General features: G+C 23.1%; 3 protein-coding genes across 4 annotated transcripts; 1 reads left to right on the top strand and 2 right to left on the bottom strand.

Annotated features, from left to right (window-relative positions):
* Positions 1 to 532: 532 nt before the first annotated feature.
* LOC122507734 (inhibitor of growth protein 3) lies at positions 533 to 6,212 on the bottom strand. Of its 2 annotated transcripts, XM_043620599.1 has the most exons (6): positions 5,835 to 6,207; positions 5,321 to 5,392; positions 4,885 to 5,244; positions 4,374 to 4,794; positions 3,937 to 4,138; positions 533 to 1,423 (listed from the first exon to the last, which is right to left on the bottom strand). In XM_043620599.1, exons 1-6 carry the CDS (start codon positions 5,860 to 5,862, stop codon positions 1,307 to 1,309), a joined length of 1,200 nt encoding a protein of 399 aa, XP_043476534.1. In that variant the 5' UTR covers positions 5,863 to 6,207; the 3' UTR covers positions 533 to 1,306. The 2 variants fall into 2 exon arrangements, with proteins under 2 accessions (XP_043476534.1, XP_043476533.1); XM_043620598.1 differs by having other exon boundaries at positions 4,374 to 5,244; positions 5,835 to 6,212.
* On the top strand, positions 5,699 to 7,153 carry LOC122507737 (anaphase-promoting complex subunit cdc26-like). The gene is made up of 2 exons (XM_043620601.1): positions 5,699 to 5,853; positions 6,792 to 7,153. The coding sequence occupies exon 2, from the start codon at positions 6,799 to 6,801 to the stop codon at positions 7,012 to 7,014; it is 216 nt and encodes a 71-aa protein (XP_043476536.1). The 5' UTR covers positions 5,699 to 5,853; positions 6,792 to 6,798; the 3' UTR covers positions 7,015 to 7,153.
* On the bottom strand, positions 7,142 to 17,343 carry LOC122507736 (sideroflexin-2). Its single transcript, XM_043620600.1, has 9 exons — positions 17,201 to 17,343; positions 15,602 to 15,771; positions 13,072 to 13,242; positions 12,106 to 12,304; positions 9,231 to 9,356; positions 9,009 to 9,075; positions 8,494 to 8,593; positions 8,068 to 8,115; positions 7,142 to 7,923 (listed from the first exon to the last, which is right to left on the bottom strand). Exons 2-9 carry the CDS (start codon positions 15,757 to 15,759, stop codon positions 7,809 to 7,811), a joined length of 984 nt encoding a protein of 327 aa, XP_043476535.1. The 5' UTR covers positions 15,760 to 15,771; positions 17,201 to 17,343; the 3' UTR covers positions 7,142 to 7,808.
* Positions 17,344 to 18,115: the final 772 nt, after the last annotated feature.

Genomic DNA, 18,115 nt, shown 5'->3' on the forward strand with positions numbered 1-18,115 from the left:
AAAAACTTACCAGAAGTCGTGTTATTTTTAAGAGGTTTGACCGGATTTCCCAAATATTTTTCATGCAGTCGTTTCAAATTTAACTCCGAATTGATAGAAATTCGTCGATGGTAATTAACACCTTCGGGGTTTTTATATCCAAACGAAGTCTCATAAGTAGAAGGGTATTTTTCTCGAAAAATCGAAATTTGAAGATCTTTTCTAACATCTTTATTAAAATAAATATTCTCAACTGGACGATCCACAATATTTCTTCTCCCAAACGAGCGATCGTATGAACTCCTAAAATTATCCAACTGTGAATTCATATTTCTCTAATTTACCAAAAATGTTTCTGAAAAATTTAGAAAATTATTTCAACTCAAAAAAATTACTTCGATAAATAAATAAATTAAAAATATAATACAATAAAGCAAACTTGACAAGGAAAATAACTTTCAAATTTACTCCGAACGATTTAAAGTTGTCACAAATAGAAAAACAAGCGAATACTAAAAAATTAAGGTTTCTTCGTAAATAATAAGAAATGATAGAAATTTAAGTAACTCTGCATTCTTCAGTTTTATTACACACTCGGAATAGCTACATTTTCCTAAAAGTTCCAAAATCATGAAATTTATGCATTGTATAATTTTTTATAATTTTTTTGTTATTTTACTTTTTGCTTTGCTCTCGACAATACATATTATAGAACTAACAAATAGACGAAGTAACAAGCGAACAAGTCGCTCTAGAATCGAAAGACGCACAGTTAAAAATTGCATGTGATAATTGGAAATCTATATTTGAAAATTGCTATTGTTTAGAAAAGCGTTTCAATGTTTTTTTTGTTGTTTCATTCTTTTATAATAGAAAAAACAGTACAACTGTTGTTCACCCTCAAAAATCGAGCTACCAACATCATTACTAATGATGTTAAATATTGAAGATAATATCCTAAATTGCAATCTCACTTTTCTCTTTTGACTAACTTTTTTTGTTTTGTTAGACTATCGCCTATACAATCTTAAGTTAAAATTCGATTAGAAAAAAAAAGAAAAGAAAAAAATGAATAAAATAGTCATCAATGGTATACTATCGATCTCACTTAAAAGTCATTCTTACTATTTAAAGTCAATATTGTTTAAATTAAATTGGCTGCTGACGAATTAATGACGCAGCCAATTTTAAATCATAGACGCAAGTAAAAAGGAATAAAAAAAACAATTTTTTTTTATCGGAATTAACGGTTGTTGAAATAAATTGATGATTCTCAAACAGACAATCCTAAGAGGTAGTAGAAATCTCTTGATCAACTGTGCCGAAATCAGTTCTTCCGACCACCTCGTCTCTTCATTGAAGAGGTGCATTGAGGACAGTACCATTTCCCTTTCGGCGGAGAGGTGATTCCTACGCAAGGGTAATGGAACCACTCGAAGGGGCACTGAAATTAAAAATGTCAATTAATTTCTACTTAATATTATTTCAATTTAGCTAGTTTCTATTTAACCGAATTTAATTTCGAAAAATTTCTATTTAATAATCTATTATTTATATAGGAGCGTTAAAGAAATGTTTAAATTTCTCTATAAAGAGAGAAATATTTCCAGGCTTCGGATAAACTTTAAAATATGAAAAACAGTCGTTTTAGTCGATTTAAGTTACGAAAAAAGTTGAAAAAATCGTTTATTTTATTTGACTTTTTCCTGATTTCCAGAAGTCTTTAACTTTTTCTCTTATTCTGATAACAACTTCAAAATTTATAACAATTCAGTTTTTGTAAAATTCAATTATTTTTAAAACATTTTATCAAATTTTTTCTGTATATTTCTTTAGTAACACGATTATTAAAATAGAATTGAAATAAAATTCTTCAAAATGTAACATATTTTATAAAAAAATTTCACGAAATTTACAATTGTTTGACAATTTTTCAATTAATTACTTTCGAATTAATTAGTTTTTCAAAATTTCTGAATTGAATTACATTAAACTGCAACAAATATTTAAATACTTATAACTTATTTTTCTTACTTTAACTCATATTTTTCCAAACTCAAATTTCATTACTTTTAAAAATTGTAACTGTAATTCTTACCATAATTTAATTATTTTCAAGAATTTACAATTAAAATTACTCAAAAATTTTTTATTTTAGCTTTCTGAACTTTAATTATTTGAAAAATTTCTACAAAAACTCTTTCAATATTCAATCATATCCTAGAATTTTTAATTCAAATTCTTTCTAAATCAATTATTTTTCATAATTTTTAGAAAATCTTCATTTTTTTGAAAATTTAAAAAGGAAAAAGATACTTGAAAAAAAATTTCAAATTCAATTGTTTTCAATTTAATTCTAATGAAATTTGATTATCTGGAAAATTTTCAATCAATTTTATATTCGAAAAATTAAATTAATTTCAAAAAAATTTCTACTACAACTCTTCCAAAATTCAATTTCCAGAATTTATATTTCAAATTCTTTTCTAATGAATTATTTTTAATAATTTTGAGAAAGTTCATTAAGAATTCAACAATAAAAAAAATCCATTTCAAATACAATTTAAATTCAACTGTTTTTGATTCAGTTTTACAAAATTTCAATTATTCAAAAACTTTTATAAAAAAATAAATAAATGTTCAAAAATTCAAAAAAATTACTAACAAATGACTAATTTTAAAAAAATTTCAAAGAATTAAGTTCTTTAGATTTTATAATTAAAATTATTTAAAATTCAAATCTGCAACAAATTTTAATTTGATACCTTTTGAATTGCAATTATTTAAAAAATTTCTTCAAAAACTCTTCCAATATTAAATTATTTTCTATAATTTCTAACCCAAATTCTTTTCAAATCCAATTATTTTTAATAACACCAAAATACATCTTTTAATATATTTTTAATAACATTCAGATAGTTAATTTTTTTAGAAAATTTAAAAAAGAAAAAGAAATTCTTAAGACAGAATTTTAAATTCAATTTAATTTTAATAAAATTTGATTAATTGAAAATTTTCCAATTAATTTTATATTCAACAAATTAAATTAATTTCAAAAAAATTTCAATTAAAAAAATATTTCTTCTACAACTCTTCCAAAATTCAATTTCTAGAATTTTTAATTAAGATTCTTTTCTAAATAAATTCTTTTTAATAATTTTGAGAAAGTTCATTGAGAATTCAACAATAAAAAAAATCCATTTCAAATACGATTCAGTTTTACAAAATTTCAATTATTTGAAAACTTTTAACTGAATAAATGTTCAAAAATTCAAAAAAATTACTAACAAATAACTAATTTAAAAAAATTTTCGAAGAACTAAGTTTATTTAGAATTTTTAATTAAAATTATTTAAAATTCAAATCTGCAACAAATTTTAATTTGATACCTAATAAAAAATTTCTTCAAAAACTCTTTCAATATTCAATTTCTAGAATTTTTAATTAAGATTTGACTACAAATAAATTATTTTGAATAATTTTCATAAATTGTTTCGAGAATTCAATTGTTAAAATTGAAAAATTCAATTGTTTGTATAAAAATTTCAATTGTAACTTTTCACAGTTTTTTTAATTTAAGTTTTTAAGGTGAAGAAGTTAATTCAAGCACAGTTAAGGTTTCCAATATTTTCAATGTTCAACAAAAACTATAATTTTTGCAACAAAATGTAAGACACTTTTGACGGAAAAAATAGTTATTTTCCACACCTTGAAAATAAAAATAAGTAGTATTCTATGTATATCAAAAAAGTGATACTTTTTGCAGTATGTAAAATAAAGGCGAAATAGTCAAATTGAATGAAAATAAATCGAAAAAAATGGTATATTTTGATAATATTCGAAAGAGTAATATTATCCGAAGCCTGTAAAATAAAGGCGAAATAGTCGAATCGAATTAAAATAAGTCAATGAAAAAAATGGGATTTTTTAGAAAACTTTAACTAGAAAATAACTTACATCAGAATTATCACAGGCAACCATGTCTCCGTAAGATACCTGGTTGCATATGCAATATCTCGGTTCATTTGGATCGTAAGTCCAATCAGGATTATCTGAATCCGTGACTGTATTCGCTGTCGTTACAACCGGGGGTGTAACAGGTTGTTGAACAGCGGCTGTAATAACGCTTGAATTTGGAACTGCAGCAGCAGTAACTTTTCTGTGAACAAATAAATACTTTTTTATTAATAATCTCTAGAGTAATAAAAAAATCAATTTTTTATAACTCCTAATTTTCTATAAATGATCAAAATTAAAATTCTCAAAAATTGATACTTTTGAGCTATTTATACAATTAATTAATTATTAATAAATTCCTAATTTTCTAATAATTATTAAATCATTTTTAGTTATCGTTTTTCTTTATGAAAATCAAGATAAAAGAATTTATTTACTTTTTGTGCTTTTTGGTAGTTTCTTGAATAGCTGCTATAGCAGTTTGAGCCGCACCGGCTAATTCGCGACTAAATTCAGCAGCATGAACGCCACCAGTGTTGATGGCTTCATAGCTGGCTTTTAGACTCGCAGTTCGTCTTCCTTGTTGCATTTGTTGTGTTGCGGCAATTGCCTGCGACGCTGCAGCTGCAATGGCATTTCCACCAGCTCCAATATGACCCAAATTATAACTCACTGAACCAACGGAATTTGCTATTGCCGTTTGTGCAGCGGGAAGACTTGCCGGTGGGATAATTGCTCCAGAATTCGCTGACGCTGGACGTGGCTCGGGAAGACTTTGAGGAATTTTTTCAGCAGCCGCTAAACGTTTCTCTGCCGACGCTGAAGATGCATTCGAATCCCTCCTCTTTTCAGAACGAGCTAAAAGAAATACTAAAATTATCATTTCCGAAAAAAGAAAATTAAAAAAAATAAGAAAAGGGGAATAAAAAGATAAATAATATATCTTACAATGACTATGATTGTCGCGAGATCTACTCGAAGAAAAGCTATAACGATTTTCTTTTTGACTACTATTCGTGGCGGGTTGATCCAATTCCAGGGATCTCTTCTCCAAAACTTCCGTTATACCCTTATTATCAGCCTCTAGTTCCATTTTAAATTTATGAAGTTCCTGATCTAATCTTCTCAAATACCTATCTACCAAATCATACATTTGATTCGCTAAATGAACTTTTTCATCGGCATCCTCAAGTGTCTTGTAATATTCCTTTCTTATTGTTTCATATTCCCCGTCTTTCTCGTTTGGCTTCATTTTCTTGGCATTTGAGAAAAATACTTTTACTTTCTTCTCCAAACTGTCCATTGAATCTGAAAATAAATTAACATCTCAATAACATTTTACCTAAAAAACATACAAAAAAAAGAGATTCAAATGAAAACATACTCTGTACACCTAAGTCCATCTCTCTCATTTCCGTAAATCGATCCCTTAACTCCTGAGGAAGGTGCTCGATCACTGAGAACAAAACACGAGGTCAAAACATAACCTACAAACGATTACAATTTCTTGCGAAAAATGTTAAAAATTTGAAAACACGACAAAATAAAAAATAATAAATTTAAAAATTTCTTTAATTACTAAATAATAGTCCTATTTTTTCTCAAAATACAGTGTTTTTTCATTTTAAAAAATCAAAAATGAAAAGAAATTTGAATACGAATCATTCCAAAAACATACACCTAACCTAAAAATGTAATAAATCGAAAAAATGCCAATAAATGTTAATTATTTCGGAAAAATCTTTCAATTACTTAAACAAATCAATCTCATGAGTGTAAAAATAGAAAATAGCAATTTACTCCATAAAAATTAAATAATTCCAAGAGAGGAATATATTTGAAAAAGGCAGTAGTTTACAAAAAGTTGTGTCATTCTTGCTCGCTAGATTTTTACTTACTTTCAACGTAATCCTCCAGGTAAAGCATTTTGAATTATTAAAAATACTATTCTTCACTATTTAATTAACAATTATATACAATTTTCTAAAGCAATGAGCTTGTTGTTGTTTAGTAGTCGATGAAAATTGGAGCACACGATCTGAAGCGTCGTTACAGCAACTAATTCCCTTGTTGCACCCACTTTTTGATTGAAAAATAGTAATAATTTTCAAAATTTACACATATTATTTATATAATTTAAAAAAATAGACTATTTTAATTCTTGTAAATGTTATTTCTCCACTGTGTACCACCACGTGGCAGGGTTATTCGATAAATGAGATCAAAATACAGGCGTCAAGTTCTATCGACGCCATTTTAGCATCATTAGTATAATAGAGGCATCATAAAACTCAGCATTTTACCTTAATATTTATTTTAAAAAAAATATATGAATAAATTAAATAATAATTAATCGTTTCAACTAAAATTGATTAAATTTGTTATATTTTATTTATATCGAATAAGAATTCTATTTTGTTTGAAGTAAACGAAATAAATAATTTTGTTTGGTATGCGGAAATTGTTTTCAAGCTTTTAAGCGGGAAAATTTGAATTGAGTTTTGAAAATTAATATTTTTTGGAAAAATGAAAATTGATAATAAATTAAATTAATTTAAATTTTTTTGATAGTAAATTAATTATTGAAATATTAAAAATTTAAATATTTTACAAATCGTATTCGCTCGCTAGATATTTATTTATTGCTGTTTTTCTGAAAATAAATAAAAATACGAAACAATTATTTAATTTTGAATTTGAAAATAGATTCAAATATTTTTGATTCACAAATTATATTATCAATATTATAGTTAATTTTTTTGCATTATTTTATTTTATTACTTTTTCATTTTTTTACTATTTTTAAATTTTACTATTTTATTTATTTATAATTCTCTTTTTTGTTTTCTGTTTAGAAGAAAAATGATTCGTCGCAGTCCAACAAGAATTGAATTTCGAGTTGAGGATTTAGCGGAATATGATCAATTGAAAAAAGAACGCGATGGTAAAAAGGAAAATGATCGTCCTATGTTTAATCCATCATCATGGGGTGGAAAAATATCTCAAAATGAACTTCACGAAAGAATTGGATTTGTCTCACAATCAGTACCCGCAATTGTCGAGCGGCACAATATTTAAAAAAATGATTATAATTTAAAAAAAAATTTTTAATGTTTAAATTATATAATTAAGATTCTTTTTTAAATACCTAACAATAATGGCTAACTATGTAAATGATTATTATACAAATAAGTGATTAAACAACTGTTTTTCAGTACCTCACTTGTTTTTATTTTCAACGGTACTAAAATATAATTTTTTTCTGCTTTCGAAAATTTATCCATTACCTAATTATTGATATTGTTTACACCGATATGACACAACTTTTTTTTTATCAATTTTCAGTTAAACACAACCACGATTACATTACATTGTTTTTTCTTTCTTGAAAACATCGCAATTATTTTGATAATAATTTTACATATGAGCAGACTTATATTTTAATTTTTAATTATTGTTTTAGTATTATAGCTGTTTTTATAGAAGCAAAGAAAGAAAATAAAGAATGAAATGAAAAATTGAAAATAGTAAATTAATGTTATCACTGAATAAACTATTATGAAAAGTGAAGTAACTTAAAATTAAATTAAATACTTGTTCCATTAAAATAATTTTTTAAATTTTGATTTTAGATTTTTGAATTCTTACTTTTTTGAAAATATATTTTTTGAACAATTAAAGTTTGACCCTTTTTGTGTGCTTTATAGATGACTATTTTATCTAAACTAGTTTCATCAGTTTTTATATTTAGATTGATTGTTTCTGGAAGACCTTTAACGGCAGCATTAAAATAGATTTTTTCTATTATTTTCTGTCTTTTTAAATCTAGAACTCTTGAACATTAAAATTTTTCCAAACATTAGAAAATTAATTTACAATCCTTTATTGAAATAGAGGAAAGCTGGTACTTCTTTCCCTTCGCAATTTTTCTTCAAAAGCTCATAATTCTCAGGTTCCCAATTCTTCAATGTAGTTGTTGATATCGAACTGTAAAAAAAGGCAAAAAGTTATAATTATTATTAAAATTATTTAAGTAATAATTTAATTTTTATTTTATTTATTATATTTATAATTAATAATTAATATTTAATTACAGTAATTAATTTCGGTGCAAAGAAGAAAATAACGTACCATCTTTGAGGAAATAGGGCACATGCCGTTGGTACCATAAAGACGAGGCTGCAATAATTATTGAATTTTTCATAATTAACGAATTATGTTCAATTGTTCTTTTAAAATGTTTAATTGATATAAAATTCTTTTGAAAATTTTTTTGAAACAAGTGTTAATATCGAACAAAAATGTGAAATGTAAAATTTACAGAAAAAATTACCAAAAATATCATATATAATCCAAAACAAAAAATATTTATGAATAAGAAATTTTGTTTAAATTTAAAAAATATTAGGGGCATTTGAACCATGATGACGTCACAGCCTTAAAACACATGCTTTGCAGAACCTATGACGTCATAATGGTTCAAATGCCCTTAAATATCAAAAAGAAGTAAGAATGAAAAAATTTTAAAAATTCAAATAAAAAATTAATTATACTCACAAACAGCCGACAAACAGAACTTGAATTGGTCCATGAAGTGGAGTTATCTTCTTCATCCAATTATGTTTCTCCAATCTTTCCATTATAGGCGGTAAGATCACTAAAACGAGGGAAATAAAAAACTATATAAACTTCAAGAGAATAATAAAAAAGAAGAGAAAAAAAACGAATGAAAAATCGAAAAAATAAAATAAAAAGAGTGAAAAATTTACGAAAAATTAATTTTTAATTTTTGATAAAATATAAAAAATTTACGATTTGAATTAAATTTGATAGAAAAATGATTGAAAAATCGAAAAATAAAAATAAAAATAAAAAGGTGGAAATAATTTACTAATTGAATTAAATTTGATAGAAAAATGATTGAGAAATCGAAAAATAAAAATGTGGAAATATTTTACGAATTGAATAAAATTTGATTGAAAAATCGAAAAATAAAAGGGTGGAAAGAATTTGGTTTAAATTAAATATTAACTAAAATGGATTTTTATTAAAAAATTCCGATAATTACTTACACATTCCTGGAGCACACATGATGATCCTTGAGATGACAACTTGAGAGATGCCTTTTGCAGCTGCAATCTAAAAAGTGTTTTTGCTCGATCAGCCGTGATCCATCTACATGATAAGGAATAGCATGAATTTCCTTTTTGATCGTTCTCGAAAAAACTAACGATGTAACTAATGATCATATAATAAACGAAAAAAAAATTACTTAAATATAAATTGAAGCTCACCTTTGATCGTGTAAGTTTTTTTCCATCATCATCGGTTAGTTCAATTCCACCCCCAATCTCCGTCTGTCTCATCAGAGGAATATTGACACAATTTGCAGCAGCCACGGCAGCAAATGGAACGTATCTCTAAACAGACCATTTCATTAATTAATATACATATATATATATATATACATGTGGGTATATAGAATATTGGAATTCATTGAATCTCGAAATTGAATATCTGACTAAACAATTACAACTAAATTCACTCAATTCAAATTTGGAAATAATTCTTTTATAGTTTAATTTATAGTATTTTATTGTACGCTAATAATAATTATTATCAAGACTGAAAAGAATAATAATTATTATTCGAAAACATCAATAACTTTATTTTTAAATAAATATTATAATTATTATTATTTTTCCATAGGAATTAAGATTTTCAAAAAAATTTAAATTTAAACCTATTTGAAATTCAACAACTTATAAGAATACATTATTATAAAACATGAAGACATCGATCACTCCGAGTCTTCGTCTCGGAGCAATTGATATCTTCATGTTTTAAAATAATTAAAGATGACGGAGTGATAAAATCATTATTTTATATTATAAGAATATTGTTACTGTATATAACTTTTTCAAATTTATTTTCATTATTTCAACTTAATTATTATTTTCTAGAATTTTTAACTAAAATTCTTCCAAAAAATCACACTTTGAAAGATTCTATTTGAAACCTTTTAAAAAAATAAAAAAATTCTATAAATCATACTTTGAAAGATTTTATTTGAAACCTTTTAAAAAAATGTAATTCAAAAAATCAATTAAACTTTTTCAAAACAATTAATTCTACAGAATTGTTATAGTTAAAAGTATGAAAAATTCAAATTTTCAAAGATTCTAATTTGAAACCATTTCAAAATTCAATTATTTCAAAAAATTCATTCTATAATATTTTTAATATTCAATTATTATCTAAAATTTCATAAGTGAAATTAATTTTTAAATTCATTTTTTTTTAGAAAATTCTACGAGAATTCAATTATTTAAATACAGAAATAAATAATTAATTGAATAATTGAATGTTTCTTAAAATTGAATTCTTGTAAAGAATTTTATCAACAAATTTTTAAATAATTGAATTCTATCAACGAATTTTAATAAAATTTTGAAGAGTAATTATATTTTTCGAAAAAATCGATTAAAGTTGTTTTCAAAATAATTGAAATTCTGCGATAATTTTTATTATTTATGAAAATAATTGAATTCCTGTGAAATTTTTATTATTTATGAAAATAATTAAATGTAGAATGTTATCAAATTTTTTTTTAAATAATTGAATTCTTTTGGAAAATTTTATAACAATAGTAGATATTAAACATAATTGAATAATTGAATTTTTGAAAATAATTGAAATTTTTCCAAGAGTTTTATAAAAATTTATAAAAATAATTGAATTTCGAAGAAGAATTTTATTATTTATAAAGAAATAATTCTTGACGAGAATTAGAAAAAAAAGAATTTTTGAAAATAATTGAATTTCAAAATTCAATTATTTCTAAAAAAATAAATAATTTATTGAATAATGGAATGTTTCCTAAAATTAAATTCTCATAAAGAATTTTATCAACAAATTTTGAAATAATTGAATTCTTTTGACGAATATTAATACAATTTTTCAAAATATGTAATTACATTTTTCGAGAAATAAATAAATGTTTGCGTAGAATTTTATTGAATTTTTTTTTTTAATAATTGCATTCTTTTAGTAAATTTGATTAAAATAGTAGATATTAAAAATAATTGAATTAAGGAAAATTTTTGAAAATAATTGAAATTTTACCAAGAATCTTATTGAAATTTTTGAAAATAATTGAATTTCGGAGAAGAATTTTATTATTTATAATGATAAGTGAAATTTTTAACATAATTGAATTTTCGCGAAGAATTTTATTACCTTTAAAAATAATTGAATTCCTGTGAAATTTTTATTAGTTATAAAAATAATGAAATTTTTGCGTAGAATTTTATTAAATTTTTTTTTAAATATAATTGAATTCTTTTAGAAAATTTTATGAAATTATTATTTATTTTATTATTGGAAATCATTGAATGGAGGAAAATTTTTGAAAATAATTGAAATTTTGCCAAGAATTTTATTAAAATTTTTGAAAATAATTAAATTTAGGAGAAGAACTTTATTATTTATATAAAGATAATTGAAAATTTACGAGATTTTTTTTGAATTTTTAAAAATAATTGAATTTCAGCGAAGATTTTTATTTAAAAAATTGATAAATTATTGAATTTCTATGATATATTTCTATTATTTGTGAAAATAAATAAATGTTTGCGTATGGAATTTTATTAAAATTTTTTTTAAATAATTTAATTCTTTTGGTAAATTTTGTTAAAATAGTAGATATAAAAAATAATTTAATTGAGGAAAACTTTTGACAATAATTAAAATTTTGACAAGAATTTTATTAAAATTTTTCAAAATAATTGAATTTCGGAGAAGAATTTTATTATTTATAAAAATAATTGAAATTGTGAACATAATTGAATTTTTTTGAAGAATTTTATTACTTTTGAAAATAATTGAATTTCTGCAATCATTTTATTTAAAAAAAAATTATTGTCTGAAGTAGAAAATATTGAAGGTTTTGTATTAGAGTTGGTGGTAATTTCATAGTTTATGAGTTAAACAAAAAAGACAAAAAGAAAAAAAGAAAATTTCCTAATGAATTCTAAAAATTAAATTTTTTCCATTACTTTTAATAAAAATCTCTGATTTTTCCCTGATTTTTGTGTGTCTTTTTAAAAAGGTTTTCAAAGATAATTTTTCTTTTTTGCCATAAAAAAGAGACGATGAAACGAAACTTACTGCAAAAAGAGGATTCGCTCGTTTTCCCCAAAATGTTTTGCAACCAATTGCAGTGACCATGGCAGCTGTTGTTGCACTTGCATAAGCTAAGCCCAATTGAACTGTGGAAATGGGACTATTTGCATTTCTATTGGTATAATTCACTAGGGCATTAAACGATTGATTGACCCATTGCCAAAATACAACAGCCGTTGTCGTCCTGTGTAGAAAAAAGACCAAAAATAAAATAAATAAAAATACGAAGAGCAAAAATTAAAGTTAACTTTCGAAAATGAAAAATAGAATTTATGAAAGGGTTTTTGTTTTCTTAAACTCAAAAAGAAATTTTAAAATCACAAATAAAAATATGCAAAAGTTGAAACAAATTGAAAATTCGAGAATAGAATTCATTTGAAGGAAAAATTTATTTTCGTAAGTATATAGGTACTTAAAAGGAAAGAAAAATATTTACCTCATCTATTTATGGAAAAGTATAAATAGAAACAAAATTTTGAAAATTAAAAATAGAATTTATCAAAAAGGAAAAAATTAGGTATCTTTATACTTATGAGGAAAAAATAAACAATAAATTACACCTTTTACTTGAAAAACATAAAGGGAAAAATTAGAAATAGTTAGAACAAATTTTCCAAAATTAAAAATAGACTTTATCAAAGAAAAAGTTTATTTCCGTTCTTAAAAGAAGAAAAATATTTACCTTCCATGTGAAAAAGAACAATAACAGAAATTTGCAAAAATATACTAATTTTAACTTTTAAAAAATAGAAATACCATCAAAAAATTTATAAGAAAATTTTCTTTCCATAAAAGAATAAATAAACAAATTTATTTTGTTACTTAAAAAAATATTATCTTTCGTTAATTAAAAAATTAACAAAAAAAAAAGTTTAAAAAACTTTTAAAAATTAAGCAAAAAATTTTACCAATGAACACTTAAAAGAAATAAAAAAAAATATTATAAATTACCTATAAAATTGCAGCATAGCACCAGTAATTGCCATACCTCCTGGAACTTGAAAGGACATTCGGCCAAAAACATTTTGCAATTCACCAGTATCTGGATGAAAAGCAGATTCGTATAATTTTTTTGCATAGATCACTTGATCTCGGGTTGTGCCCGTTGGCTCTGCGCCCAACCTAAAATAAAGAATAGTTTCGTTACGTGACGAAATAAAAATAAAAGAAAAAAAACACAGAAAAAATTTTGAAAATAATTTTTGTATAGGATATTCTGGGAAAAAATTTTATTTTCTTGTATATTATTTTATATTTGTCTGTTCTTTGCAAAGACTAATTAATTTTATATAAATTTTTATACTCTTTTTAGAAAATTTCAAGCATTTCAAGTACTTTCAAAATTGTTAAAAATTTTCTCAAAAATAATATTATAGCAAGAAAAGTGTTTTACTTAAAGCGAATATAATTTATTCGAGTTAAATAAAAATATAATTATCACAGAGCCCACTAAATTATTTATTTTTTAAAAATAAATTAAATATAAACACAAATAATTTTTTTTCGTTTGAACGAAAAACACATTTATTTGGACCAAAAAAAAAACAAATTATATGCACCACAAAAAACTATTTATTTTCACCATAAAAATTTTATTTGAAGCAAATGAAATTTACTTGAATCAAAAAATTTATTTGCATCAATTTAAATTAATTTAAATAAATAAATAAAAAAAAATTTATTTTTAGGACCAAAAAGAACAAATTATATGCACAAAATAAAAGTTTATTTGAAACAAGAAAAATTTACTTGAACCATAATAAATTTATTTGAAGCAAATTAAATTTACGTGAATTAAAAAAATTTATTTGGACCTAAAAGAACAAATTATATGCACAAAATAAAAGTTTATTTAAAACAAGAAAAATTTACTTGAACCAAATAAAATTTATTTCAGCCAAAAAAAATTATGTAATTAAATAAAATTTATTTGAACCAAATGAAATTTATCCGAAACAAATAAATAATTCAGTAACTTATGAGTGAAATATATCTTTTTTCTTAGCGTAAATTATTAAATTTCAATTTACAATTTATTCATTTAAAGTTAAAACATAAAAAAATTTAATTTTAATAAAAAATACATTTTCATTGTAAAATGAAAAAAAATTAATTAATTCTTCTAATGTTAATTAAAATTGTACAGCACTTTCAGTATTTTATTTATTGAATGTTTCATAAATTATATGATTACGTATTTAAGCTAATGGAACTGTTCGATTTTAATTAGAAAACATGTCTAAATCATCAATATATTGGAGTCAATCTTTGCTGCAAATGGTAAAATTGGAATAAAAAATAATTTCCCTTCAATGCAATATCAATGCAAATATCACACACACATTCAAAACTGGGAATAATAATTTCTAGATTAGATATGCTTTTATGAATAAAGTATATTTCACCCTTCACCCATAACAAAAGTAAACTGTGTAGTTCAAACTTTCATTTCTATTGTTAATGTATATTATCTTCTTTTGTCATTTTCCAAATTAAACAGTACATTTTCATACATAAAGTTAGCAAATATTTTAGAGGATTTTTTTGCAAAGAAAATTATTCAACTTATTGTAAATTTGAATAATTTATTAGCGAATTAGTTTTTTTGGATTTAAAAAAATTTAAGAAAAAATATTTTTTTATCTTTGAGTTAAGGGCATTTGAACCTTGATGACGTCACACATGCTTTGCACAATCTGTAACGTCATCAAGGTTCAAATGCCCTTAAATAAATATTTATTTATTTCTAAAAAATTTGTTCGGTTCAAATAAATTTTATTTGCTTCAAATAAAAATTTTATTTGGTTTACATATTTTTTTGGTTCAAATAAATTTTATTTACTTCATAAATAAATTTTATTCATTTGAAGTAGAAATTTTATTTAATTTATGTAACTTTTTTTGGTTTAAATAAATTTTAATCGCTTCAAATAAAAATTTTATTTGGTTTATTTATTATTTTTAGTTAAAATAAATTTTATTTGCTTCAAATAAAAATTTTGTCTCATTTTTACTTATAATTTTACTTGGTCAAATAAATTTTATTTGCTTTAAAAATAAATTTTTTCTGTTTCAAAAAAAAATTTATTTTAATTACATAACTTTTTTGAGTCCAAATAAATTTTATTCACTTCAATTAGTAAGTTTTATTTGGTATTTATTATTTTTTTGTTCAAATAAATTATTTATTTAGTTCAAATAAATTTCTTTTGTTTTAAAAAAATTGTATTCGATTCAAATAAAAATTTTCCTTGGTTTAAACAATTTTTTCGGTTCAAATAAATTTTATTTACTTCAAAAAAAAATTTTATTACGTTTTTATTTATATCTTTTGGTTCAATTAAATTGTATTCGGTTCGAAAAAATCAGATTTGACACAAATTATATTTGGATTAAACAAAAAAAATCTCTCTGAGAGTATGTTAATAATTAATTTAAAAAAAATACAATTAGAAAAAAACCGAATTTTTCATTGTCTCACCTATAATCTTCGCACAATTTCTTAGCTGCTAAAAGATCCTTATCAGAAGCAATACATGTTCTAAAATCAGTCATCCATGCAAAATGTTTCCATCGACCAACAAATGTATTAAGATCCCAAAGGGGTTTATCCAAATCTAGCCTCTGATGGCTCTCCATTTTTTTTTAAATCTGAAAATTGACGAGTAAAAAAATTCTTAATTTAAGTAATGAAACATTGATTTTTTGCCCGATCTTATTATCACAGAAAATGAAATTTATATATATATAATTTTTTCTGTTCCAACGAAAGATTTCCTTAAACTTTTTTTTAACATTATTTTCCATTCAAAATCTAAACTTTGACCATCAAATTTAAATTACCAAGTATAATTATAAACTTTCTGCATTAAGAACACTTTGATACTGCCCAAGGTGTTTTAATTTATTTAAAATGAAAATAACGAAAATAACATTTGAAAATTACGTATTAATCGAATTTTATTTCAATAACAATAAAAATTGAATCACACTCAAAAAATAATTTTAAAAAATAAATAAATACTTTTAATGAAATTAATTGAAAAATGTAATTTTTATCAATTAATTACATTATATCGATTATATTGTTTTTCTTAATTAAGATAAATGACGCAAAATAATATTTTTATTTTTAATTATCGGATAATTAAACGATTTATCTATAACATTTATAGGATAATAATTATAATCAAATTATGAACAATTTTTTTACATCATTGTTGCCAACGTTTATGAAACAATTGGCGACCCTGCATTTAAATAAACATCATGTGATGCTATAAAAAATCTCAAGGTGTTAAATTTTCGCAAAATTCACATTTCTCAGGGTTTTTGTTTAAAAACAAACAGACTTTAAATAAGAGGAACTTAAAATAAAAATTAAAACAGAAAATTAAAAAAAAAAAATGCAGAAGAAATACAAAAAAATAAATAAAAAATCTACTTTGCCTTTATAGATTCAAAAATAAATTTTATGTTTACAATTTTTAGAATGAACTTGAAAATTATGTAAATATGAATTTTTCAAACACCCTGTATATTGGATTTAAGAGGCTCTTGGAATATTTTGATACCTGCGCCCTTAAGCTTACAAAATTCTAGACGATCCCAAACACTTTTCTCAATTCTCAAATATCTTTAGGCAAAATAGACTTAAAATTTTTCCAAAATAAATTCAAAATTTTAAAAAGAAAATCCACAGTCAAAAATTAGAAACATTGGAAAATGTCATTTTTTTCCCCAAAAGAAGAAACATTAAAAGAAAATTTATTTTTTAGGAAAATCTTCATTTATAAACTTCAACATTGAAATAAAAGTTATCGACCGCATAGAAAGAATATTGTTGGTTTATTCAGCTAAAACCGATATAATGTTTTGTGTGTGTGGTGATGATGATTTCAATATTAGACACACCTGCTCACTTTTTTTTTAATTCACATTTGAAAAAAGAAAAAAAAACTGTCAATCATTTATTAAAATTTAATTGAAAAAAATGACATTTCAAGTACACAACACACGATGAGTTAATTTTATAATCTATTTATAATGCAAGAATACAAGAAAATATTCGTCCGCTTACCGTGAAACGCGAGTCTGATCTGGAGGTCCCTCTTCTCGATTAAAGCGCACACGCAAATAATATTTACTATACAGCAGGGCACCTCAACAAATATTTATACGCCCCTGAAAATGGGGATTCCTTACATATAGTAGTTATATTATTATTCTTTCTCGAGTTGTATATATATGTGAGAAATTCTCTGTTACAGAAAAATGGTTTCATTCATTATATTTTAGTCACACGCACATTAACACATTGTGTCCTTGAAAATGTGTCACATTTACGCGCGTTTATATCTTGAGGGGTTTGCGATGTCATATAAACTATTGATTTAGAAATTTAACAAAGAAGTTTTTATATTAAGGGAAATAATTTATCATTTTGTATGGTAGATTTAAATTTTTGTCTTTGGTTAAATTTACTTTGAACTAAAGTAATAAAAAGTTGATTAAAAATGAGTTCAAAATGATTTCAATGATTCAATGATTTCAAAATTAGACTAAATAGAAATTATGTAAAATTAGAGTTCATGCAATTAAAAATTCTTTTAAATAAGAATTCATTTTAATAGAAAATATCATGAATGGAATAGATATTGTGCTAAACTATAATTCTCAAAAATCAAAATTCGAGTATTTGTAATTCTGATAATGTAAATATTAGGGTTAATTTAAAATCGATTAAATAAAAATTCGAAAAAAAGAAATTCTACTAAAAGAAAATTCAAATAAATGAAATTCAATCATTCAAAAATTCTAACTAATGATTTATAGAGCTTAATCATGCGTCCCACAATTTTCTAATTCGTCAGGCTTTTCTGCAATGAACTCTTCTTGTGCGAATTCTGTTAAAGAAATTTTTATGGGCTTCTTTGCTAAAAACATTTTTAAAAGGCCATCTGTTTCATAAAAAAGCTTATAATTAATAATATTG

Source organism: Leptopilina heterotoma, unplaced genomic scaffold (assembly GCF_015476425.1).
Source record: "Leptopilina heterotoma isolate Lh14 unplaced genomic scaffold, ASM1547642v1 Lhet_51, whole genome shotgun sequence".
NCBI classification, from domain to species: Eukaryota; Metazoa; Arthropoda; class Insecta; order Hymenoptera; family Figitidae; genus Leptopilina; species Leptopilina heterotoma.

Excerpts from the sequence above, each read along its gene's own strand:
- LOC122507736 (XM_043620600.1), bottom strand. The coding sequence starts at position 15,759 with ATGGAGAGCCATCAGAGGCTAGATTTGGATAAACCCCTTTGGGATCTT. Across the intron at positions 13,243-15,601 it reads AAATTGTGCGAAGATTATAG|GTTGGGCGCAGAGCCAACGG; the intron begins GTGAGACAATGA and ends TCTTTATTTTAG. Across the intron at positions 9,076-9,230 it reads AAAAACTTACACGATCAAAG|ATTGCAGCTGCAAAAGGCAT; the intron begins GTGAGCTTCAAT and ends AACACTTTTTAG.
- LOC122507737 (XM_043620601.1), top strand. The coding sequence starts at position 6,799 with ATGATTCGTCGCAGTCCAACAAGAATTGAATTTCGAGTTGAGGATTTA.
- LOC122507734 (XM_043620598.1), bottom strand. The coding sequence starts at position 5,862 with ATGCTTTACCTGGAGGATTACGTTGAAA. Across the intron at positions 5,245-5,320 it reads GATGGACTTAGGTGTACAGA|ATTCAATGGACAGTTTGGAG; the intron begins GTATGTTTTCAT and ends ATTTATTTTCAG. Across the intron at positions 1,424-3,936 it reads TTGCCTGTGATAATTCTGAT|TGCCCCTTCGAGTGGTTCCA; the intron begins GTAAGTTATTTT and ends TTTTAATTTCAG.